The sequence below is a fragment of the Pseudopipra pipra genome, chromosome 5 (assembly GCF_036250125.1).
Source record: "Pseudopipra pipra isolate bDixPip1 chromosome 5, bDixPip1.hap1, whole genome shotgun sequence".
NCBI classification, from domain to species: Eukaryota; Metazoa; Chordata; class Aves; order Passeriformes; family Pipridae; genus Pseudopipra; species Pseudopipra pipra.
In genome coordinates, this window is record NC_087553.1 from 74,055,620 (window position 1) to 74,080,606 (window position 24,987).

The window sequence follows — 24,987 nt, forward strand, 5'->3', positions numbered from 1 at the left end:
GGGAGACCTGGGCCTAAGAAGGTCTGGGCACAGGTCTGGGGCAGTGCCCATTCCTGTGCTGGGCACTGGGGAGGCCTCCCCTGGAATCCTGGGGGCAGTTCTGGGCCCCTCCAGAGGGGCTGGAGCATGTGCAGGGAAGGGAACGGAGCTGGGAAGGGGTTGGAGAATTCCTGAGGGAGCTGGTGGGGCTCAACCTGGAGAAAAGAGGGATCAGGGGAGACCTTCTGGCTCTGCAAGTCCCTGACAGGGGGGGAGCTGGGGGGGGTGTCAGGCTCTGCTCCCAGGGAACAAGGGACAGGAGGAGAGGGAACGGCCTCAAGCTGTGCCAGGGGAGGGTCAGGTTGGACATCAGGAGGAGTTTCCTCATGGAAAGGGTGATCAGGCCTTGGCAGGGGCTGCCCAGGGAGGTTTGGAGTCCCCATCCCTGGAGGTGCCCAAGGAAGGCCTGGCCGTGGCACTCAGTGCTCTGGGCTGGGGGACAAGGGGGGCATCGGGCACAGGGTGGGATCCATGGGCTGGGAGGGCTTTTCCAACCTCAGTGATCCTGGGATTCTGGGATTCTATGATTCTCTGAACCAGGGAGAGTGGAAAGTGGTCTTTGTACTTTGAGGGTTTCACCTCAAACTGCTTATTTTCCAGCCTGCAACATTTCCACAACCTGAGTTCCCTGAATCCCATTCGCCACCTTCCTAAGGGGAAAACAGGACAGGACAAGAGGGAACGGCCTCAAGCTGTGCCAGGGGAGGGTCAGGCTGGCCATGAGGAGGAATTTCTCCATGGAAAGGGTGGTCAGGCACTGAAGGGGCTGCCCAGGGTGGGTGGTGGAGTCCCCTCCCCTGGAGGGATTTTAAATCCCTGTGGATGTTTCACTTGGGGTGACCTCGGCAGCGCTGGGTTAACAGTTGGACTCCATGATCTTTTTCCAACCTAAACATCTCTGTGATGCCCCAAGCCCCTCTTGACCCCTCATCCAAGGTTTTTAAGCCCCTTGCTTTGCTCCTGCAAGTGCTGTGACACACACACTCCTCCCACACAGCTCCCCAAGGAAAAGCTCAGGGAGCTTCAGCAAGAAACACGAGAAGATTCCGGGGAAAGGAGCAAACCCAACCCATTGGCTTCAGGATTTAAGGAGCTTGAATGTGCTCCCAGCAGGTTGAACACCAGGAACACAGCCCTGGGAATAAGCTGAAGGGAAGATGTCAAATAAACTCTCACCTCCGCCCCACCACCATGAAAATTAGACACGCAGAGCTGGGTTAAATGTGATTTAAGCTTGATTTACACCTCGTTTATCTTCCTCCTCAGGAGAACCAAGGCAGCATTTGGGGTTTCCCCTTCCTCCCCACACCCAGCTGGGTCCTTTTATTGCTTCTTGGTGAGTCACCAAGTGAGTTTGTGTGGGAGTTTTACGGGAGCAGTGCCAGGGCTGCCCATAAATCTGCTTTGCACGAGGCACATATTCGGGAGCTGATTGTTTTTATAATTGAATAGTAAATCAATGTATTTAAGGCCAGTTTGCTGTTAACACATCCTCTGAGTATGAAATGCTCCCTCTGTCAATAGAGGGGAGGCTTTATTAGGATAATAAGTGCTTGATTTAGAGCCTCACTTCTGGTTTTCAGGATTATTTTTAATGGCCATTTTGGTGTTTGCTGTTCCAGAGCCAGGAGAATTTGGGGAACATTCCACGCCACAGCCAAGCACTGTTTGAAATGTGCCATGAGACCAGACATTTGGGTAAACTTTTCACCCTCTGTGCCACATCAGCCCCTTCACCAATGACAAGAACAACAGATTAATGAGTTCATTAGTTCATTAATGAATTCCTTAGCACAGGTGGAGTCGCTTCTCACCTGCCTGTGCTGCTCCATCCCCTTCTTTAAGCTTTTACCTTGAGAAAGTGAGAGCAGTGGGGGCTCTTTTAGATGCATTTTTGGGGCTGAGTCCACCTCAAACCACTGAACTTCACTGATCCAAGCTGGCCATGGGGTGGGCTGCCCTTCCTCCCACCCTCTTGGATACCAGCCATCCTCCTCCTCCTGACTGAACGTTGGCCTAGAAGGTTTATCCCTCCTTGGTGCATCCAGAAATCCTCCTTCTCCCAGGAATGTGTCAGGTGAGGCTGGGAATAACTGAGCTGGTGCTCATGAATCGCTCAGAAGAGCAGCCTGGGCTGCTCTGAAAGTCCCTCGTGTGCAGGATTAGCTCTTTCCAGCTCCTCCAACATTCCTGGCCAACCTTGTTTTCCAGGAGTGACCATAGGAACAAGAAATAAGAAAACCAAGGGGATATGGTGACATTTTGGGGGGTGTGAACCAAAATCTGCCAGGAAATGGTGCCCATTAAGGCCATGGAGAAGCTGGGGCTAAAACTGGGAGCACGGGGGGTGGAAGACAAGGAGAGGGAGGTGCACAAATCACTTAGAAAGCTTAAACCCCAACATGGATCTTGGAGGGAGATGGACAGACAGATTTCAGCCCTTTGGGATGGCCTTGCTTAGGAGTTTATGGAGGAAAGAAAGCTCAGTTTTCCATCCTTTCTGCCAAGGAAGAGAACATATCCCGGGTAATCCCTGGCTGGATGTGCCGTGCTGGACCACTGGAAGGAGGAGGTCCGAGGTGACGTTTCCCAACTATTTTCTGGGTCCCCCAAAATTCCCCTTGCCACAGAGGCTTTTTTTGTTTCTGCTTCTCTTTTTGACGGCCCCATTCAGGAACAATCTGTCTCTGGCCCCGAATCCCTAAGGCTGATTTCCTTCCAGTCGCCATCGCCGTTGGAGAGGGGTCTCCCAGGAGCCATTTCATCCCGGAGCGTGCCAGCCAAGCCAAACAGACGGGGTGGGGAGGGGAGGACAGGGAGGGAGGAAAAGTGCATTTCTGAGGTTTTAATAACCCCTTCTCCCGCCTGAATCCCAGTGGAAGGGCGGGCGTTTTCCAGATGGTAGCAAATAAACTCTGGGAAGCTTCCACGCTGAGAACTCATTAGCCCGGCTGGCCCCGCTCCAAGCTCCGTGGCAGTCCATGTAAACCTCAGTTGGAGCTGCCCTTTCCCTGTCATCTGTTCCCAGGAAACCTCCAGCCCTGTCTCACAAGGACAAGCTGCCCGGCGAGATGTTAATTTGATTACGTGCGCGGCCTTTGCCTCTCGGAGGGATCGGGAGCTCGGGGAAGCGTCTTCCCAAAAAAACCTGCTGCGTGTGGATCCGAAGCTTCTCAGCTGCCTTCCCGACACCATGTGGAGCTGGGGAGCTGGGAGGTGTTTGTCTGGCTGCCCAGGTTGCAAAGGCACAGCACTAGACAGGAAAAAATGTATGTATTATATATTATATATATTATATGTCCATTTGTGGGATTTAAGCCCAGCCACAACCTGGGGGGTGCCAGGTTATATCTGCTCTTGGTGGCTGTCACTGCCACCTACCACAGATGGCACAGCCTCCAGAGCAACCACAAGGGTCCAAGTCACCACCTTCTGCCCTGAGGCTCTGAGAACCACTCACTGGGTGACAGAAAAGCCACAGGAGCAGCACCAGGTCCTGCCAGGGTCCTCATCCCTGTGTGGCTCCACGTCGTCAGGCTCAGCCAAAGCTGTGATGTTGAATAAAGAGGGTTTTTTTCCTCTCTAAAACCTCACAGATTTTCCATATCACCAAGTTTTCCAGGCTGGCAGAGTTCTCAAACCCCTCTGAAAAGCTCCAGCTAAAAGGCAGATGTTTCCACAACTCCCCTGGGTGAAAAGCGTCCCGTCTCCTGCGGGCTTGACCCAATCGCCCCGTGTTTTAAAATGTGGGAAGCAGAGTAAGGAAACCCCACCGTGGCACACTCAGGGGCGTGGTGGGGCCAGGCAGCGCTTTTTGGGATGCCAGGATGGCACGTGGTGACCAACAGCCACATCCTGTGGTCCCAGGGAGCCCCAGCACTGGAGGGAAGCAGGGGATGGAGGATAACCCTGCAGCGAGGGAGCGCAGGGTTCCCCTCAGAAAGTGGCTTTCTCTGTTTGCAGAAGGTGAAATCTGCTGATGGAGAGTACAAAACACATGGATTTGGGAAGGAGAATATCCTAAATAACATGAAAGCTTGGAGCAGCCACAGCAGCACAGTGAGGAGCTGCCCTGGAGCAGCTCCCGCTTGGCTTTGTAACTCTGCTGAGTCAGGAATTGTTCTCCTGGGTGACAACAAATCCCAAAACATACTCCCAGATAGGATCCCTCCTTCCCTTTCAGGCTCTTCTGTCCTTCCCTGAGCTTCCCAACCTTTCCTTTTGCTGCCCATCCCCAAGTAGAATCCTGGACATGCAGCTGGAGAAGAGTCCTGTGTGCCCAGGCTGTGGGAGGAGGGACGGGGTGCTTAGTTAGGAATAAATCCCAGGCAGGGTTTTAACATTTATGGCCAGTGAGATAATGAAGGAAGGTCAGCTGGGGGAGCTCCATTGCAGTTCTCATAATGTTTCCCTGAAGCACAGAGATAGAAGTCAATGGGTGATGTCCATTAGGGAGCTTTTATATCTTTTTGTTTGATTTTTTTTTTCAGCAGTAGCCACTTTGTGAGCACAGAGAAGGCAATTATGTGATGTTTAAACCCAGAATTACAGTACTCAAGGCTCACATGACTGTCACAACCCATACTGGAGATCCACTGTTCCCAACCTTAAATTGTTTTATCACATGGAGCAACTTCCTGGGTTTGTCTCTGCATTTGGAGACATCCTGACCCATCTTCTCCTCCTCCCCTCCTTTATTTTCTGCCTTTACCTTCTCATTTTACCCCGTCCTGCAGTAGATGCTAGACTCAAAAACTCAAATACCTTTAGCATCTTTAGTTCAGACTTCTATTAAGAGCAGACTGATGTCTGCAAGATATATGTGATAAATGAAACCAGGATAACAGGAAAAAGATCTTAAAAAGCTGTCATTTTACTTCTCTCCCTCCGTGACAGTCTCATCTCTTATTATTTCCCAAATATTTCCGTCAAAATGATAATACAGATTTTTTTTTCTCCCCACCAGTTCTGAAATTGTACTTTTTTTCCTAAGGAAACACATTCCTTCCTCCTTTGAAAGCACCCCAGGCCCTCACTCCTGCAGATGGCTGTGATTCCCAGTATAAATGATGGATGGCACCAGTCCTCCCAGACAAAAAAAAAATAGGAAAACCAAGGTAATGGTGCCCTGGAAATTATTTGATTATCAAAGGAGTTAATAATTATCATTGTTAAGGATACAGAAATTTGGCAGAAAATAACCCCCTTTGATTTCCAGCTGATTCTCAGAGATCAGAATTAATTTCTGATTGTAAAATTATAGAATTAATTCAGCACTAGAAGTCTGGTCAGGTCCAAGAAGAAGTTGTGCAATCACAAATAGCACGATTTATAATCTTATAAGTGTGAAAAAAACGTGTGGATGTGGCACTTGGGGATGTGGTTTAGTGGTGGCCTTGATGGTTATTGATTACTGGTTGGACTCAGTGATTTTGGGGGTCTTTTCCAACCTAAATGATTCTATAATTTTATGACACTGTAGGTAGGTCTGGCCGAGTTCAATAAGAACTTTTGTGGCCCAGTGTCACAAATAATACAATTTATTGGAGCAACAGGAAAGCGGGTTCAGGATTGCCAGTGATTGTTGTGACAGAAAATATAAAAACAGAGATCTATTAGTGCTAAATATATAAATATATATATAAACTTAATGTTCCTGGGGCTGCTCCAGTGTGTTGGAGGCACAAAGCTCCCTTCAAGGAAGGAGGAGAGACATGGTGGTCAACGGATTAAAAAAAAAAGAGGTGTTTTCCCCTTCAGATTTTTGCCTTTAAATCCCCCTTTTATCCCATTTTTGGCCCTTCCCAATGGAATGGAACAATCACAGGTGGGATTTTGGTGATTGTGGTCATACATGGAGGGCGTCGTGTCCTCTCTTCATTTTAATCCTTAGGGATTAAATTTAGATTTAAACCCCTCAAATATGACCCCTCGAAATATGAAGGTCTCAGTTACTTTAGAGTTGACCAAAAATGTGGAATAAACACTTTGTTCCCCCTGCAGGTATCAAGGCAGCAGTAAAGGCTCTGTGACCTTTGCCAGAGGGGCTTGGTGAGCATCTTTACCTCCTTAAAGTGACAAGGTTACTTTATATCTCTCTATATATTTATATATAAACAAGGTTTGGTTTATATATAGATATATAAAATACATGATATTTTATGATATATGATATTTTATGACATATGATATATGACATTTTATATATAATATAACTAGAATATCATCATCATCATCTAACTAGAATATAACTAGAATATAAATATATAATATAAATATATAATATTTTATATTATATAAATAACTATTTCATACTGTGAAAATATTTTATATTTTTATAAATATATAAATATATTTTATATTATAAAATATCTATTTTTATATACTAAAAATATCTCATATTTTATACAAACATTATATATATTAAAATATATTATATATATATATAATGTGTGTATATATATATATATAAAACCCCAAGGTTTGTTCTGCACAGTGAAGGGGAGAGGGGAGTGAGGCCAATGGCCGCCTCAGGGAGGCGGACTACAACTCCCAAGATGCTCCGCGGCCCGGCGGACACGGCGAGGGCGCGCCGCGCTCCGAACTACAACTCCCATGGTGCACCGCTGCACGCTCTGCGTTTCTATTGGCTGGTTGGGCGGTCGGTGCGCATCCCCTGGGGGGAGCGGCCCTTCCCCGTCTCCATGGCAACGAGACAGTAAACAAGATGGCGGCGCCCAGGCCTGAGTAGGGACGGGACCGATAGCGCGGCCCCTCCGCCCCCTCTTTTTTTTATCACGGCTCATGGCGGGGGGCGAGGAGAACGACCGAGAGGGCAACTGCGAGGAGCGTCTTACCCCTTCTCGTGAGCCGCCGGAGCAGCTCGCTCAGGGGCGCCCCGAGGAGCAGCCCCAGCTCAGCCCGCCTGGCCAGGAGGACCACGAGGAGGAGGAGGGCGAAGGAGAAGAGGAGTCACAGCGCTCAGAGGTTCAGCTCAGGGCTGCCCAGCTGTCTGGGGAGGGGGGTGCTCGTGAGGGACCAGCCCTTTCCCTCCTCATCCCTCAATGGAGATTTGAGGGAAAGAAGGGGGAGTGAGTGGATTGTGTCCTCTCGCCTCTCATTTCTACCTTTTTTAGGGTCTCATGGTGTCCAAGGTATTCCTAGATTGCCCGCCTCTTCCTTTCATAGAATCATTTAGATTGGAAAAGACTTCTAAAATAATCCAGTTCTAGCCATTAACCCAGCATTGCCAAGTCCCCTTGGTATACAAAGATTAAGGATAAGCTGGCACATGCATGGCCAAATTAACCCCCTTTTCCTGTTCAAATTCCCAGCCCTGAAATTCAGTCAGCCTCTGGACCCAAGTGCATTTTTAATCCCTCCTCTGCTGGGCTCTAAATGCCCACAGCAACATCATATTTCACCGATAAATATATGATAAATGCTTCTCTTCTCCCCCCTGCTGTAACGTGGAGGTGCTGTAATTTAGATGATCACGTTGTTTATCTTCAATTTAGAGGATCACCTTATTTATCTTGGTCCCTGGACCAGCAATTGTTGTGTGGCTCCTCCAGGCTTTTAGGAATTTCAAAAGCCATTGGCTTGTTTTCTCATTAAACCTGCACAGAGGCTCCTCAGTGCCAGCTGTCAAAATGCCTTTTTGGCAAACATTTCTCTCCCAGGAGCAGCACTGGCTGCTCATGCTGAACACATTTATAGGGCTTCCATAATATGCATATTGGGGTGCAACACTGGGGTTGTGTTGGTGCTGATTTGGTGGGATGTTAATGGGAATTTCGTGGCTCAACATCTCTAGGAATGGGGCCTGTGTAGAGCTCCGTTTAAACCAGGAGGTAAAAAAGTAAAAATCCCCACAGAAAACCTGCTGAACCTTTTTAAATGTATAGAACTGATAAATAGCATGTTTGTATTTAAGTTTTTTTGGGCTGTATTCCTCATTTTTCCTGGTTTTTAGTGCCTCAGGATGGTCAACATCTCTGGGAATGGGGCCTGTGTAGAGCTCTGTTTAACCCAGAAGATAAAAAAGTAACAATCCCCCCAGAAAACCTGCTGAACCTTTTTAAATGTATAGAACTGATAAATAGCTTGTTTTTATTTAATTTTTTGGGGTTGTATTCCTCATTTTTCCTCTTTTTTAGTGTCTCAGGAGGTCGATGAAGCGCTGAAAGCAGCGTTCAGTTGAGGATTTTATTAAACCCTGTTGCATCCCAGCAGCGCCCAAACTCTTCCAAGTGTGGAATTTCACTCCATGGATCTCCCCTTAATCCATTCCTGTCCTTGCCCCTTTTCCTGGTGTTTTTTAGGGTCGGTTTGAGGGAGTTTTGGATGAAGACACTGCAGCTGAGGGCCTCCACAGACTGGGCTGCTCAGCCCCTGGCCTTGAATACGTTTATCTCGATCTATTCCTCTCAGTAAGTACAAGCAAAAAAAAAATCAGTTTTAAGTCCTTCTCTGCTCACAAGTTTCCTCTTTCTACCAGCAAATAGTAAAAAAAGTATCAAAAAAAAAAAGAAATAAAAATATCAAGATGCAGATTTTTGTCTCTCCCTGTCAGTGCTGTTTCATATTTGTGGTTTCAAACCCCTTTTTTTTCCTCTGGCAGAAGGTGTTAATCCATCCAATTTCTACATTTCAAACATCACTTTCTACAAAATGGAGAAACGTGGAAAAATGGTGCACTGGAAAAATGTGAAAAATGGTGCACTGGAAAAATGTAAAAAATGGTGCATTCAGAAAGTTGAAATCTTTAATTAAAAAATTACTTGCTTCTGTATCATTTTCCATGCAGCCTTTGTTTCTCTGGCATTTTTCCTGGCTCCAGGTTTCTCTCTCCTGGTTGTTTTAAAGTTTCTTTTTTGACCTTTTTCTCCATTCGTGGCTGGTGTAACATCACTTGGTGTAAATGTGTTTGCTCAGGTTGCACAACTGCATCTTAAAAATCTCTTTATTTTCCTTTTTTTCCAGGGTCGTGAGTTAAGGGACATCCAGATCCTCTGTGGATTTGTCCACCTGCAGAAACTGGACCTTTCCTACAATAAAATTAATGGTTTGTAGTAAATAACACCAGTAAATTCTTGGGTGGAGGAATCATCTCAGATGAGAAATTCACTGTACTGGGGGGGATTTTAGTAGCACAATATATCCAGCAATGGCTGGATATATCCAGCAAGATCCAAAATATCCAGCAATGGCTTGATCTTCTTCCCAAAATATCCAGCTATGGCTTGACCTTCTTCCCAAAATGTTCAACAATGGCTTGATCTTCCCATAATATCCAGCAATGGCTTCATCTTCTTCCCAAAATATCCAGCAATGGCTTGATCTTCCAAAAAATCCAGCAAAGGCTTGATCTTCCCAAAAAGTCCACCAATGGCTTGATCTTCTTCCCAAAAATAACCAGCAATGGTTTGATCTTCTTCCCAAATTATCTAGCAATGGCTTGATATTCCCAAAAATAACCAGCAATGGCTTCATCTTCTTCCCAACTATCCAGCAATGGCTTGATCTTCTTCCCAAAATATCCAGCAATGGCTTGATCTTCTTCCCAAAATATCCAGCAGTGGCTTCATCTTCCCAAAAATATCCAGCAATGGCTTCATCTTCTTCACTCGAGGTGCTGGAAATTCAGTTTAGACCTTGGATATTTGCTCTTTCTGGTTTCAAACCCCTCATTTTCTCTGGCAGAGGGTGTTAATCCATCCAATTTCTGCATTTTAAACCTCACTTCCTCCCTGTGCAGCTCCAAATTGATTCCTAATTGAAGGTAATTATCAAATTTCTAATTATCACGTGACGGTCTCTGCACCCACACCCGTGCTGAGATTTAATAAATAAATTAAAATAATAAATTTAATTAATTTTTTCTTAGAGATTTAATAAATAAATAATTTAATAAATAAACCCCTGTGCAGGTTTCAATATCTTTCTTTTATTTCTAGATCTTTCTTGTGTCAGTCACATGCCTTATTTACTAGAGCTGGATGCTTCCCACAATGAACTGACTGAGTGTTTTGGGTTCAAACCACCAAAAAACCTCAAGGTAAGGTGGCAAAAAAAGTGCCTTTTAGGGGTTTAAATTCCAAATAAATTCCCTGTTATTATTTGGGCAGAGGCAAAATCAAAAAACTAAATTCCTGTTTCTTTTTTTTCGCTTTAGGAAGCGGATTTTTCGTACAATCAAATCTCTAAAATGCAAGATTTGTCAGCATACCAGTGCCTTACGAAACTCTTCCTGGATTGTATCCTTTCTGGAATGAAAATGGGGTTTTAAGTGATTTTTAAAGTGATTTTTAAGGATTTTTAAGTGAGAGGCAAATTCCTGGAGTGTGAGGGAAGCACCCAAAGGTTCTGCTCCACACTCATCCCAGTTTGTGGAATTAGAAACACTCCTGGGGCAGAAACCAGATAAAGAGGAACCTGGAAATTAAGGTTTTTTTCATGGCTGCTTTTCCAAGAATTCCCAGAGTCTCCCTAAAGATTCTGCAGAGCTTTCCTGAACTCTCCTGGACTTTCACAACCTGACAATTTTTGTGTGATGGAGAAGTGAAAAGTGACTTGTCCCAGTGTCTGTGCAGAGGGAATAAATAATCCCAGGATTTTTAAATAGTAGGGATTAATAAGGAATGATCTTGGAACACTGAGCTGCTTGAAATAAACTGTTGTTTAATCTCAGAACTAATTAAGCAGGGACTGGGCAGCACAAGGCATTTAATGGGAATGAAAATGAGTTTTTAAGTGATTTTTAAAGTGATTTTTAAGGATTTTTAAGTGAGAGGCAAATTCCTGGAGTGTGAGGGAAGCACCCAAAGGTTCTGCTCCACACTCATCCCAGTTTGTGGAATTAAAAACACTCCTGGGGCAGAAACCAGATAAAGAGGAACCTGGAAATTAAGGTTTTTTTCATGGCTGCTTTTCCAAGAATTCCCAGAGTCTCCCTAAAGAATCTGCAGGGCTTTCTTGAACTCTCCTGGACTTTCACAGCCTCTCCTGAACTTTCCCTCTTTTCCTCTGGAATTGCATTTTCTGCTCTCTGAAAGGAACAACACTGGGGCTGTTGCACTTTTTTTCCTGCCCATTCCAAAATTATCCTAAACAGTCCCTTTTCCATGTGGGAGCAGATGAAACATTCCCAGGCTGCCCAGGTGACATTATTCCCACATTTATGAGGTGTTCAGGTGACCTGATTCTTGTCAGAGAACAGCACTGAGTCACTCTGCCTCTGCAATTCTAATTTTCCTCTGCAGAGGCAAAAACCCCACAGCAAAATGAGAAGGGGAAAAGAAAAAGAAGATCAAAGTCTCATATTGTGGGTCTGAATCTGTTTTTTTTTTTAATTTTATTTCAATTCCTTCACCTGGCAATGAAGATGTTACTGAAATGGGGACAAAAATAGGTTCATTTTTGTCCACAGCTGCACCAAAACCCCCTGAAATGGAGGGAAATGAGCCTGGAATTTAAAAAAAATGCCAAATTCTGAATAGCAAAGTGACACTAACCCGTGTCAAACACTCCTCCCTGAGGACCTGGCAGACAAAACAAGCTGCTTTTTTTTATAATCCTAAATTAAAAAGCACCTCCTGCAGCAGGGACACGTTTTGCAGGCATTTCTCCTTGACAGTAACTCAGCTTTTCTTCCTTTATTTAAGTCAAATTGTTAAATTAAATTATGATGCAGATGGTCAGGTCAGTATAACTTTTTTTCCTGGCAAGGTTTTTGTGTTATTTGCCTTAAATAAACCTCAGTTAATAATATCAGGGAAATCAAAGGACTGGAGAAGTGTCACAGCCTGACCCACCTGAGTTTGTCCCACAACAGCCTCAGGGCCATCAGTGGCCTGGAGAACCTGCCCCTGAGGATCCTCAATTTGGTAAGAAATCAATAATCCTGCTGGTTTCCTGTCAATGGAATAAAATGCTTTTTTTGTTTTAGAATAAAATCCTAATTAGAATAAAATGCGCCTTTTTTTAGAATAAAATGCACATTTTTAGAATAAAATACTAATTAGAATAAAATGCATTTTTTTTAGAATAAAATTCATTTTTTTAGAATAAAATACCCTTTCTTTTTAGAATAAAATGCACTTTTTTAGAATAAAATGCACTTTCTTTTTAGACTAAAATGCACTTTTTTTTCAGAATAAATTGCACTTTTTTTCAGAATAAAATGCACCTTTTTTAGAATAAAATGTACCTTTTTTTAGAATAAAATGCTCTTTCTTTTTAGAATAAAATGCTAATTAGAATAAAATGCACTTTTTTTAGAATAAAATGCTAATTAGAATAAAATGAACTTTCTTTTTAGAATAAAATGCACATTTTTAGAATAAAATGCTAATTAGAATAAAATGCGCTTTTTTTTAGAATAAAATGCACATTTTTAGAATAAAATACTAATTAGAATAAAATGCATTTTTTTTAGAATAAAATGCATTTTTTTAGAATAAAATGCCCTTTCTTTTTAGAATAAAATGCCCTTTCTTTTTAGAATAAAATGCACTTTTTTAGAATAAAATGCACTTTCTTTTTAGAATAAAATTCTAATTAGAATAAAATGCACCTTTTTTAGAATAAAATGCACTTTCTTTTTAGAATAAAATTCTAATTAGAATAAAATGCACCTTTTTTAGAATAAAATGCCCTTTTTTCAGAATAAAATGCACTTTTTTTCAGAATAAAATGCACCTTTTTTAGAATAAAATGTACCTTTTTTTTAGAATAAAATGCACTTTCTTTTTAGAATAAAATGCTAATTAGAATAAAATGCACTATTTTTATAATAAAAAGCACTTTTTTTATAATAAAACGCACTTTTTTTAAGAATAAAATGCTAATTAGAATAAAATGCACTTGTTTTTTTTAGAATAAAATGCACTTTTTCTTTAGAATACAATGCACTTTTTTTTAGAAAAAATTGCTAATTAGAATAAAATGCTTTTTTTTTCTTAATGGGAGCAATCACCCCCTTCTCTTCCCAGCAATTCCCTCCTTTCTCATTTTCCCTGGAGCTTTTTAGGTTGAAAGAGTGGTAAGTTCTGAAGTTGGGAAGAAAGGCTGGACCCAAAAAAGCTCACATTTGCAATTAAAAAAAAAAAAAAATAAGAAGTGCAGCTCTAATAAACTGGACTCTTAGGAATTTTCTGAGGATTTCTCCACAAATCCCTTTTGTTCCCAGAATTTTGCAACTGGAGCTCGGAGCTGTATCCCATTAAAGAGAGAGAGGGAGCCTCCATGCTATTAATAACCTAATTAAACATTTAAAAGCCGGGAAAAATGTCAAGGACAGACAACTGGAATAACACGAGAGTCAACCAGCTTGTTTGTCTCCATAGTTCCTAAATATTTATTAACAGAAGATGAGGCTTCCGAGCTTCCAGCACAAGGTGAGGCCACTGGAAAAACAGGAATTCCAAGGTTATGTGTGGAAAGAATCTCGTGGAGGAGCCATTTGGGCACCTGTGGCCACCAGGACAGGGATGAGCAGAGAGCTGAGTTCTGTGCTGGTTTGGCCCTCAAGTCCTCAGGACCACAGTGAAAATTGCTTTTATAAAGGAAAGGGAAGGGAGAATTAAAAAAAAACACCAAAAGAACCAAAATAACAGAACTAAAACAATATATATATATATGTATTTACACTTACATACGATTACAAAAACGATATACACTTAAGAAAGAAACCCCCAACACCCAAAAAACCAGAAAAACAGGCATACTCAACTAATAAAGAACTAACAAACCAAAATTTTAACGCTTTCCTTAAGAAAATGAAGGCCACTCCACCAAATCTCTCCTCTTGGATCGGGAAAACAACAGGCCTCGCAGGCCTCACACAGGCCTCGCAGGCCTCACTCGCACACGAGTGAGAGCGGCCGCAGGGTTACAAAAACGATATACACATAAGAAAGAAACCCCCAACACCCAAAAAACCAGAAAAAACAGGCGTACTCAGCTAATAAAGAACTAACAAACCAAAATTTTAATGCTTTCCTTAAGAAAACAAAGGCCACTCCACCAAATCTCTCCTCTTGGATCAGGAAAACAACAGGCCTCGCAGGCCTCACACAGGCCTCGCAGGCCTCACTCGCACACGAGTGAGAGCAGCCGCAGGGTTACAAAAACGATATACACATAAGAAAGAAACCCCCAACACCCAAAAAACCAGAAAAACAGGTATACTCAACTAATAAAGAACTAACAAACCAAAATTTTAATGCTTTCCTTAAGAAAACGAGGGCCACTCCACCAAATCTCTCCTCTTGGATCGGGAAAACAACAGGCCTCGCAGGCCTCACGCAGGCCTCGCAGGCCTCACTCCCACATGAGCGAGAGCGGCCACAAGGTTACAAAAACGATATACACATAAGAAAGAAACCCCCAACACCCAAAAAACCAGAAAAACAGGTATACTCAACTAATAAAGAACTAACAAACCAAAATTTTAATGCTTTCCTTAAGAAAACGAAGGCCACTCCACCAAATCTCTCCTCTTGGATCGGGAAAACAACAGGCCTCGCAGGCCTCACACAGGCCTCGCAGGCCTCACTCCCACATGAGCGAGAGCGGCCACAAGGTTACAAAAACGATATACACATAAGAAAGAAACCCCCAACACCCAAAAAACCAGAAAAAACAGGCGTACTCAGCTAATAAGGAACTAACAAACCAAAATTTTAATGCTTTCCTTAAGAAAACGAAGGCCACTCCACCAAATCTCTCCTCTTGGATCAGGAAAACAACAGGCCTCGCAGGCCTCACACAGGCCTCGCAGGCCTCACTCCCACATGAGCGAGAGCGGCCACAAGGTTACAAAAACGATATACACATAAGAAAGAAACCCCCAACACCCAAAAAAACAGAAAAAACAGGCGTACTCAGCTAATAAGGAACTAACAAACCAAAATTTTAATGCTTTCCTTAAGAAAACGAAGGCCACTCCACCAAATCTCTCCTCTTGGATCAGGAAAACAACAGGCCTCGCAGGCCTCACACAGGCCTCGCAGGCCTCACTCCCACATGAGCGAGAGCGACCGCAGGGACCTGCTGTCTCCAACTTCTCCAGAAAAAATCTGGCCAACCAACTTCCTCCAACTTCTGTTTGTATTCCTACTTACATGAAGAATAGCATGGAATATTGGGATGTAGGTACTTCTCTAGTTTCGGCCTGGTTGCCAGGAAGAGGCCTAAAAACCAAACCGTTATGAGTTCAGAGCATGAGCGATTCCCTGATTTTTTGAGGCCCTGAGAAACGAAGCCATCTGGTTTGCAGGGATAAATGTGGGGCTTCCATGTCACCTGGTTTGGGAAGGAATGTCAAGCAGCAACAGTTGGTTGTGAGTTCTCAAAAGCAGGGATCAGTTCTTGGGTTGGTCCAGATGAATTTACTGTAAAGTGGTTGTTTGGGTTTTTTTAATTATTATATTTTAAACATTTCCGTGCCTGCTGTCACTGACAGGAAACCAAGTCTGCCTTCCTTAATGTGCATTCATAAAAACTGGTGTATCCCAGAGATATTTTTAGATCATCTCGTAGAATCATTGAGTCAGGAAAAGTTTGGGTGGGAAGGGACCTTCAAGGTCATCCAGTGCCACCCCCTGCCATGGGCAGGGACATCTCCCACTGTCCCAGGTTGCTCCAACCTGTCCCTGGACACTTCCAGGGATCCAGGGACAGCCACAGCTTCTCTGGGAAATCCATTCCACTCCCTCCCCACCCTTCCATCCTTCCCAATATCCCATCTCTCCCTGCCCTCTGGCACTGGGAAGCCATTCCCTGTGTCCTGTCCCTCCATGCCTTGTCCCCAGTCCCTCTCCAGCTCTCCTGGAGCCCCTTTAAGCCCTGGAAGAGGCTCTCAGGTCTCCCTGGAGCCTTCCCTTCTCCAGGAGAACACCCTCAACCCTCAGCCTGTCTCCTGTATCTTCTAAATTAATATTTTCATTATTTATTCTGCAATCAAAATGTAAATATAACCCCGATTACAGAGGGAAATTCAATGTATTTATGTATATATATTCTATCCTTTTATGTGCATGTCTATATTCTAAATTTTTTTATAGTGACAAGAGCATTCTTAGGCCAGAATCAGCTTTAAAAGGATGTTAAAGCTCTTTTTATTGCTGTTGTCTCTCGCTGCTCTTCAAGGTGAGTTGAAGATGAGCTAATCAGGACGTCCTTGAGCAGGATGGAAAAGCTGTGATGTGTCACCTCCAGATGAAGATGAGGCACAACAGGATTCTCAACAAGAAAATGAACTCGGGAATGTTGTTTTCCACCTGTGGAACTTGATGAACAGTTTCTGTGCTTTCATTTCTCAGGGCTTCAACCAGATTGAGAAGGCGACTGGGCTGGAGAGCTTGAAAACTCTACAGCAGCTGGACCTGTCCAGCAACAAAATAACCAGTTTAAGAGGCTTGCAGGGACATGATCTGCTGGAGACCATCAACCTGGAGGATAACCAGGTACCACACTTCATATCCACCTCAGCTTCTTCTAAGAATGCAGAATATATTTATTTTTTTAAAATTAAATTTCTTTGAGGGATCAAAAAATCTCACAACACTGCAAGAAATGAATATTAGAACCATAGAGCTCATAGAATCATAGAATCAGCTAGGTTGGAAAGGACCTCTGAGATCATCCAGTCCAACCCTTGATCCACTATCTCCACAGTTCCCAGACCATGGCACATCCAGTCTCATCTTAAAAACCTCCAGGGATGGGTTATCCACCACTTCTCTGGGCAGCCCATTCCAATGGCTGATTACCCTTCTGGAAAGAATTTCTTCCTAATATCCAAACTAAACCTCCCCTGGCACAGCTTGAGGCCGTGCCCTCTTGTCCTACTGCTGGTTCCCTGGAGCAGAGCCCAACCCCCCCCCGGCTCCCCCCTCCTGGCAGGGAGTTGCAGAGAGTGAGGAGGTCTCCCCTGAGCCTCCTCCTCTCCAGGCTGAGCCCCCCCAGCTCCCTCAGCCTCTCCTCCCAGCACTTGGGCTCCAGTCCCTTCCCCAACCTCGCTGCTCTTCTCTGCCCCTGCTCCAGCCCCTCCAGGGCCTTCCTGAGCTCAGGGCCCAGAGCTGGACACAGCACTCCAGGGGTGGCCTCCCCAGCGCCCAGCCCAGGGGCACAAGCCCTGCCCTGCTCCTGCTGCCACACTCTTCCTCAGCCAGCCCAGCAGCCCTTGGCCCTCTTGCCCCCCTGGCCACACTCGGGCTCCTCTTCAGCTCCCTGCCCAGCCCAACTCCCAGCTCCCTTCCTGCCTGGCTGCTCTCCAGCCCCTCTGGCCCAGCCTGCAGCTGCAGGGGCTTCTTGTGGCCAAAGGGCAGGACCCGGCCCTTGGCCTTGGGGAACCTCAGCCCCTTGCAATCAGCCCCTGGATCCAGCCTGGCCAGGGCCCTCTGCAGAGCCCTCCTGCCTTCCAGCACATCAACACTCCCCCAGCTTGGGGTCACCTGCAATGTGCTGATGGTTCCCTCTATCCCCTCATCTAAATCATCAATAAAGACATTAAACAGGACTGGGCCCAGCACTGATCCCTGGGGACACCCCTGGGCATGGATCCCAGCTGGATGCAGCTCCATCCCCACCACTCTCTGGGCCCTCAGCCAGTTCCTCACCCAGCACAGGGTGCCCCTGGCCAAGCCTTTTCCAGGAGTGTCCCATGGGAGACGGTGTCCAAGGCTTTGCTGAAGTCCAGGCAGACACATCCACACCTTCCCCTCACCCACCAGGTGGGTCAGCTGGTCACAAAAGGAACTCAGGTTGGTCAGACAGGACCTGCCCTTCCTAAACCTGTGCTGGCTGGGTCTGATCCCTTGTCCATCCTGAGGTGCTGTGGGACTGCACTCAGGATGATCTGCTCCAAAACCTTGCCAGGCACTGAGGTCAGGCTGACAGGCCTGAAGTTTCCAGGGTCCTCCTTCCCACCCTTTTTGTGGAAATAGGACACCTTTTCCTTTTCCTTTGTTGTTTCACTCCAAGGCTGCTTCACATTTGATGGCCACAGATCCTTCCAAGCTCTCAGCTGGAAATTCCTGGCAGGCAGAACTGCAGCTTCTCTGCTCTAAACTGGCTTTTGTGACGCAGCAGAATTTTCCCTGGAATTACAACGGTACAATGGAAGTACAATCCAACTCACTGCTATTTATATACAGACTACTCTTGGTACTGCTCTTCTTTTTTAATTGAAAATAGCCCCAATTCATGAACCACTTCGATATCAAAGACAGATCTCCACGTGAAAAGAAAACCTGCGAAAATCAGGAATAAAACCACCAACCAGCAATGGAACATTTCCTGTCATTTCCCCCCCCCTTGCAAGACACATTTATTTACAGGATTTAATTCGAAGCACTGGGGATTCTTTTTCTCTCACTGTGTTCAGGTTGACATTTCAAGGTGCATCAGCTCCATCAGACAGGAAACTACCTCATAATAAGCTTGTTATTAGCATTAATAACACCACTTCCAGGGCCTCATGTAGTTTCCCCTGGTCTTTCCAGCACGTAAATGCTATTAATTTTAATTTTACCTCATCCAAATTTGCCTCTCAGAATGATGTTATTGAAACTGTTTAATGAGTCACCGTGGGTTTTTTTTTGAACCTCGCCTTCTGAAGAATAATTTAAAAGGGAATTTTAATCCATTGCCACAGGAAGGTGTGAGTTATTCCAGCTCAGTTCCACTCAGAACCATCTTCAGGGCTTGATTTTTCAGTGATGGACATGATGGGTTTCTCTCTTGTAAACATGTTCAGTGATTAGTGGTTGGAATTTTTATGATTTCTTTGGGAAATCTTTGGTCAAACTTGGTTTGTGGCTTGTCTCAAAATGAGCCTCGGGAAGGCTGTGGTTGAAGTTTATATTTTTAGGCACTTTACATAAGATGAGTAGAAATTAGGGATAGAATTGGAAGTCTTTTAGGGTCAGTTGGCCTTTTAGGACGTAAAGGGGACTTTAAAAAGAGGGAGACTTTTTACAAGGGCAGATGGTGATGGGGTGAGGGGGAACAGCAAACTGGAAGAGGAAAGATTTACATGGGATGCTGGGAAGGAATTCCTGGCTGGAAGGCTGAGGAGGCCCTGGCCCAGGTTGCCCAGAGAAGCTGTGGCTGCCCCTGGATCCCTGGAAGTGTCCAAGGCCACGTTGGAGCAACCTGGGATAGTGGAAGGTGTCCTGCCCATGGTAGGGGGTGGAACTGGATGATCTTGAAGGTCCCTTCCAACCCAAAAAACCTTTCTGTAGTTCTGTAGAAATGTTCTCCTTGTTCTTCTGGTGAAACCATAAATCCAAGGAATTTGAGGCTGTGAGGAATTGGAGCAAGGGAAATTTCTTGAAGAGCATTTGAATTCTGAGTGGAATCTTGTCAACTAATAATTTCTTGTAATATTACTGGATATAACTTTTTTTTTGTAGAAGCAAAGATTACAGAGGAATTCTGCGATTCCCAAGCATTTAACAAGCTCTGTGTATGGAGAAGGAAGGAATTCCTGGCTGGGAGGGTGGGGAGGCCCTGGCCCAGGTTGCCCAGAGAAGCTGTGGCTGCCCCTGGATCCCTGGAAATGTCCAAGGCCAGGTTGGAGCAACCTGGGCTAGTGGAAGGTGTCCCTGCCCATGGAACTGGATGATCTTTCAGGTCCCTTCCCACCCAAACCATTCTGGGATGATTCCATGATTCACTGTTTCAGCAGAGGAGGAAAACCAGGTATTCCCACGAGGCAATTCATCCCAGCCCACCATGGATGGGACGACTCTGGAACTGCCCCCTGTCTACCTTGTTTTCATCCAGAGCTTCCCAGCTCTTCCCTCAGGGTCCAGCACCGCTGCCATGGGTTTGTTTGGGGCACACAAACCTTAATTAACTCCACTACTGTTTATCTGATGTGCCTGAGTGCAGCTTTCCTTGGTGGACAGATGAGCCCACAAGTGGAATTCATCCCCCTCTGGACACAACCAGCCAAGGACAACGATGCTGAGTCCTGTGGGATGAGCTTGAACTCCAGAGAAAAGAAACTCTTAAAAGGAATTTCTTTTGTTGTTTTTTTTTTTGGCTAGTCAGCCAGAGCACTGACTATAACTGCAGAATTGCCTCACTTAAGCACATCAGCCACATAAAAGCTAAATGTTTTAGGGCTTGACATTTGAAAAGAACTGGGGAAAATGCAGGTGGTTGGAAATTGCTGTCTGGATGACGCCGCCCCGCTCCAGCTCCCAGCCAACTTATCTGCCTTTTTCTGTGACTGAAGTGCCTCATTGAATGCAGTTAACATGTAAACCCCCTCGGGGGGTATAATGATGGGGGTTTTTTTTACGTCCAGATTTTAAGAGCAGGGATGAAAATGCTTTTCTTTTCCCCTCACAGTTTTGGTGGGTGCCGTCACTGCATTTAACGCTCCGTTTCTGTCGTTCATTAGGTTGCTGAGCTGCCTGAGCTCAAGTGGATTGAAGGTCTGCCTCTCCTCAGAGTCCTAAATCTTTTAAAAAACCCTCTACAGGTAAGGAAGAGGCCAAAGAGGAACCCAAAAAATTAGGATCTAAACCTGGGTGGTTTGGATCACACCAGAATCTTTTTAGCCTCAGTTTCTGTCTTTGTTGGAAGTCATTTCAGGGAGTGAGTGGAAGAAATGTCAATCCCAGCCTTTCTCTGGGAAATTTGTCTGAACCAAAGCTGCACATGAATCATCTTGTTGAATATCCACACATTAATTTTATTAATTTCATTTTTTAATCCATTTATACAGTTGTACCCCATGATATCTGTGTGTTAAAAGATCCCCTTTTTGTTTGATTTGAAGGTCTATTGTTCCTATTGAGCTTGAAGAAACTTAATAACACCCCTTTTAAAATAATGTCTGTGGAATCTGTATCCTCTTTTCTTCCTAGTTCTCGTTGATGGCCCCCATAATATTCCTCAAGTGAGGAATCAAACATTCATTTTATCAACAACAACATCCTTTGCAAAATATCAGAAACTCTTTGACTTTGCATTTGCAATTTGTCCTGAGTGATCAAAGATGATTTTATCCTGAGCCGTGATTTCTAAATTTTGGGTGACTTTTACAGATTTCCAATGGCAGAAGGAGGAATAAATGTCAAAAGAGTTGAATTTTTTCCTGTAATTGCCAGTTTTTTATTGGCTTTTATGAGAATGATCTGTTGTGACACACAATGAAATTAGCAGGGAAAAATACCTGAAATAGGCAGCTCCTGGTCCCCCATAAGGGAGCTTTTTTTTGATTAGATGTCCTCCTAAGCAAAGTTTGATCATATTCTTTTTGAGCTTTTAATTCCCATCTTTTGCCCTTTGTAGTTTCAGCCTTTTGAACAACTCAGGTCTGGCAGCAGCAGCTGAGCTTGTGGTAGGGGGGTCAATTTGTGCTTGGTACTGACACACCCAGAGTAAAAATCTGGGGATGTATTAAGGCCAATTTCATTTCAAACGATTGGAATTAAATATTACATGGAGGAAATCGAGTATTTGGTGTCAAATTAGAAACTTTGTCCCTCAGGAACAAGCAGATTATTGGCTCTCGGCGATTTTCGCGGTGCTCCAAGTCACGGAGCTGGACCTCAAGAAGGTTGCAGTGAAAGAAAAGGTATGCAAACATCATGTAATTCTGGGATTTTTCTAAATAAAGACCATGAAATCTGTAAAATCTCCTCCCCCCCAAAAACTGCCCGGATTGCTCACAGTAACTATTGGAATAAAAACCTTTCCCTGTCGTGGTGCCTGAAATGTAACTTGGTTGCTGCCCGTTGTATTTGGGCCCCAGCCAAGCTGGAACTTTAAGGATCATCAGCTGCCAGTTGGGGTTGTGTTTCAAGGAATTATCCTTTAAAAAACGATCCTTTCAGGAAATTCATCACTCCCAACTTCAGCTGCATAAATATTAAGGTTCTTGTTTAATGCCAGATTTTTTCTGCCATGAACACCCAGGAGGGACGACACCAGAGTGTCATTTACCCCACCTTTGAGATGCTGATCTTGCTCTTTATCTTAAGTGCCAACCTGTTTCCCTCCTAATATAATTTTTAATCTTTTAACAACATTTTTCCTTCTCTGTGGACTGTCAAAATTAAGCCTGGGTGGCTGGTTTAGACCGGCCCTTTGGGGTGATAAAAGTTATTCCAGAAAATCCTCCCCTCTGGTTATTTTAGGATGTCTCAGCCTCGTGAATTCTCTTGGATTTGGAGGCACCAGCTCTTCTGTCTCGCTGGCACAAAATGGACATTCAGAAATGTTTTAGTTTAGATCAAAAATGCAGCAGATCAGAAGTTTAGATCAGTAGTTGAGCTCAGAAGTTTGGAAGGGGAAACTCCTGGTTGCTCATGTTTGATTCTTGTTGTGGAATAGTCTTGTATTACATGAACTAGAGCTCTTTTGGGATAACCTTGACCAGATGATGTGCACCAGGATGCACCTACTGCGCTCCCAGCCACTAATTCCAGCACCAAATTAAAGCTAAAATGGAATTGCCTCCCCTTCTCCCAGAGTAGCATGGACATTGGATTCCAAGATGGAATGTTTTCCACCACAACCCTTGCTAATATGGGTATAACTGCCATAGAATCATAGAATATCAGCTTGGAAGGGACCTCATGGATCATCTGGTCCAACCTTTTTTTGGGAAAAGAACCATGAAAGATGGCCCAGCACCTTTGTTCAGCGCAATCTTAAAAGTGCCCAACGCTGGGAATCCACCACTTCCCTGGGGAGGTTATCAGAAAATCCAGGATGGTTTGGGTTGGAAGGGACCTTAAAGATCATCTCCTTCCAACCCCCTGCCATGGGCAAGGACACCTTCCACTATCCCAGGTTGCTCCAAGCCCCATCCAACCTGGCCTTGAATATTCCAGTGATTGTTTTCACTGTGAAAATTTTATCTCTTGTATCCAATTAAAATCTCCTCAGGAGTAACTTGTAGCCATTGACCCTCATTTTATCCTGGGATTCCTGGTACAAAGGGAGTCTCCATCCTTGTAGCCACACTTTAAACATTGGAATATGGTGATAAGGTCTCCCTGAGCCTTTTGTTCTCAGGGCTGAACAAACCCAGCCTTTCAGGCTTCCTGGTCCTTGGATCATCTTTGTGGCCCTTCTCTGGACCCTCTCCAGCCTGTCCACATGTTTTTTGTATGCCAGGAACCAAAACTGAGCCCAATATTCCAGGTGTGGCCTGGCAAGTGCTGAGCAGAGCGGGATAACAACTCCTTGTGATACAACCTGCTCACTCCTACTGAGCTTGTTCTCCCCCAGGTCCCTTCCTGGCAGATCCCAGGTAGATCCCAGCCTGTGTTGCATTCCTAGATGATGTGTTTTCCCAGGTGCAAAACCTTCCACTTGTCCTTGTGGAAGTCCTTACCTTATTTCTGAGTGTGTAACATTTAACAACACCCCAAAATACACAGCTCCTTCCAACAGAAGGGATGGAGGGAATCCTTGGAATTTGAGTGCTCTTCCTCCCAGGAAAGACAGAAATGCATTGTCAGGAGAAAACTGGAGTTTGCTTGTTTTCTTTATTATTTCTGTTCCTTTTCTGAATGGCTCCAGTCCCTGAGGATTTGAGTTTGGCATCTTCCACCAGCACTGAGAGGATGCAAATTAATGGATAATTAAAACCTAAGCAAAATCACTTTGTGGCATCCTGTTTTCTTCCCCGGGAAAAGGTTGAATATATTAAAGATGGTGAGTTATATCTGGCTGCCTTCCATCCATCCATCCATCAAACTCTGCCTAAATCTCCTGGAAAGATTTATGTGGCAAGCCCAGCACAAAGACTGACCCCCACAAACACAAATCCATCATTATTCACAGGGACCTTTGAAGCCAAATTGCAGCTGGAAACGATTCCATCACTGCTTTTCTTTCTTTTTTTGCCCCTCTAAACTGTGGGAACAGGTTGCTGCTGTGAATAAATATGATCCTCCTCCCGAAGTTGTTGCTGCAGAAGATCACAGGTCTCTGGTGATGTACCACATGACGCAGCCCCAGAAAATCCTGCACAGGTGAGTTCACCTCATTTCCCAGCTGCTCCTCAGGGTGGCACTCAAGTAAAGCTCAATCCGTCGGCATTTTTCGAGGGACTTTTTTATGTCCTCTAAATTAATCAGGGGAAAAGGGGGGGAAGTTCTGTCCTATTCCAGTGGCAGCCTGGAAATGAGGCAAATCTGATTTGCTCCAAATTGCTCATGAAACCAAGTTCCTCCTTCACCTCCAAAATCTGAGACAGATTGGCCACAGCTCCGCTTCTCTCAAACAATCTGTTGGAGCAGATGGCCCTTTGCAAAATTCCCAACGATGCCCAGAGGCACTTGGAAAAATCCCTGGAGGCACAGGAGCTGTGAAACATCCCCTTCCCGCCCTGCTGACACCTTCCCTTCCCACTCCTGGCATCCCATTGGGAACAAAATGCCTTTTTGGGGTTTTTTTTTGCATCTTTTATATTCGTGAGGTGAATTTTTTCTTAAGTTTGTACCAAAGGAAGTCCAGTTTCTTCTGCCTTTTTGGGAGGGGATGATGTGACTCAAAACACGGGAAAGGCACATCCGTGCTCTTTTTCCAGTGTTGCTTTTCCTGTGCCAGGTGGAATCTCAGTCTGGAATCTCAGCTAGAAAATGGAATTGCCTATATTTGCCTCTTTTCAGATGCGTTTTCAGGGTATTTGCCTGAGGAATTCTTGGAAAACTCTTTGAAATACCTTTGAAATGGAAAATGCTATAAATACATATGGTTATGTATATAAATATATCTGGTTTATTCTTATGTTGGCCCCAAAGGGCACTGAGACCAACCTTTGTGCCTCACCCCCCTGTTTTAGCACCATTTTGGATGCCTTAATTCATTCCTGAGTAACCTGATTGAAAATCCACAATTTAGCAACTCACAAATTGGTATTTTTAGGATATCTTTGTTGTGATTCTTACGTTTTCTGGGATTATA

The 24,987-nt window shown here is 44.4% G+C and overlaps 1 protein-coding gene and 1 long non-coding RNA gene across 4 annotated transcripts in view; both read left to right on the forward strand.

Moving 5' to 3' along the window:
- The first annotated feature begins 254 nt into the window (after positions 1-254).
- LOC135415068 (uncharacterized) lies at positions 255-4,533 on the forward strand. The gene is made up of 3 exons (XR_010430962.1): positions 255-1,375; positions 2,548-2,618; positions 3,068-4,533. It is a non-coding gene; the product is annotated as an uncharacterized LOC135415068 (long non-coding RNA).
- Positions 4,534-6,712: 2,179 nt separating this feature from the next.
- The window catches only part of LRGUK (leucine rich repeats and guanylate kinase domain containing), a 53,618-nt gene continuing 35,343 nt past the window's right edge, over positions 6,713-24,987 (forward strand). For all 3 annotated transcript variants that reach the window (XM_064656594.1, XM_064656593.1, XM_064656596.1), the window contains exons 1-10: positions 6,713-7,026; positions 8,364-8,471; positions 9,025-9,106; positions 9,999-10,099; positions 10,217-10,298; positions 11,803-11,927; positions 16,368-16,511; positions 20,462-20,542; positions 21,557-21,643; positions 23,947-24,053. In XM_064656594.1, the coding sequence (XP_064512664.1) occupies positions 6,844-7,026; positions 8,364-8,471; positions 9,025-9,106; positions 9,999-10,099; positions 10,217-10,298; positions 11,803-11,927; positions 16,368-16,511; positions 20,462-20,542; positions 21,557-21,643; positions 23,947-24,053 (1,100 nt within the window). In that variant the 5' untranslated portion in view covers positions 6,713-6,843. The remainder of the gene's footprint in view (positions 7,027-8,363; positions 8,472-9,024; positions 9,107-9,998; positions 10,100-10,216; positions 10,299-11,802; positions 11,928-16,367; positions 16,512-20,461; positions 20,543-21,556; positions 21,644-23,946; positions 24,054-24,987) is intronic.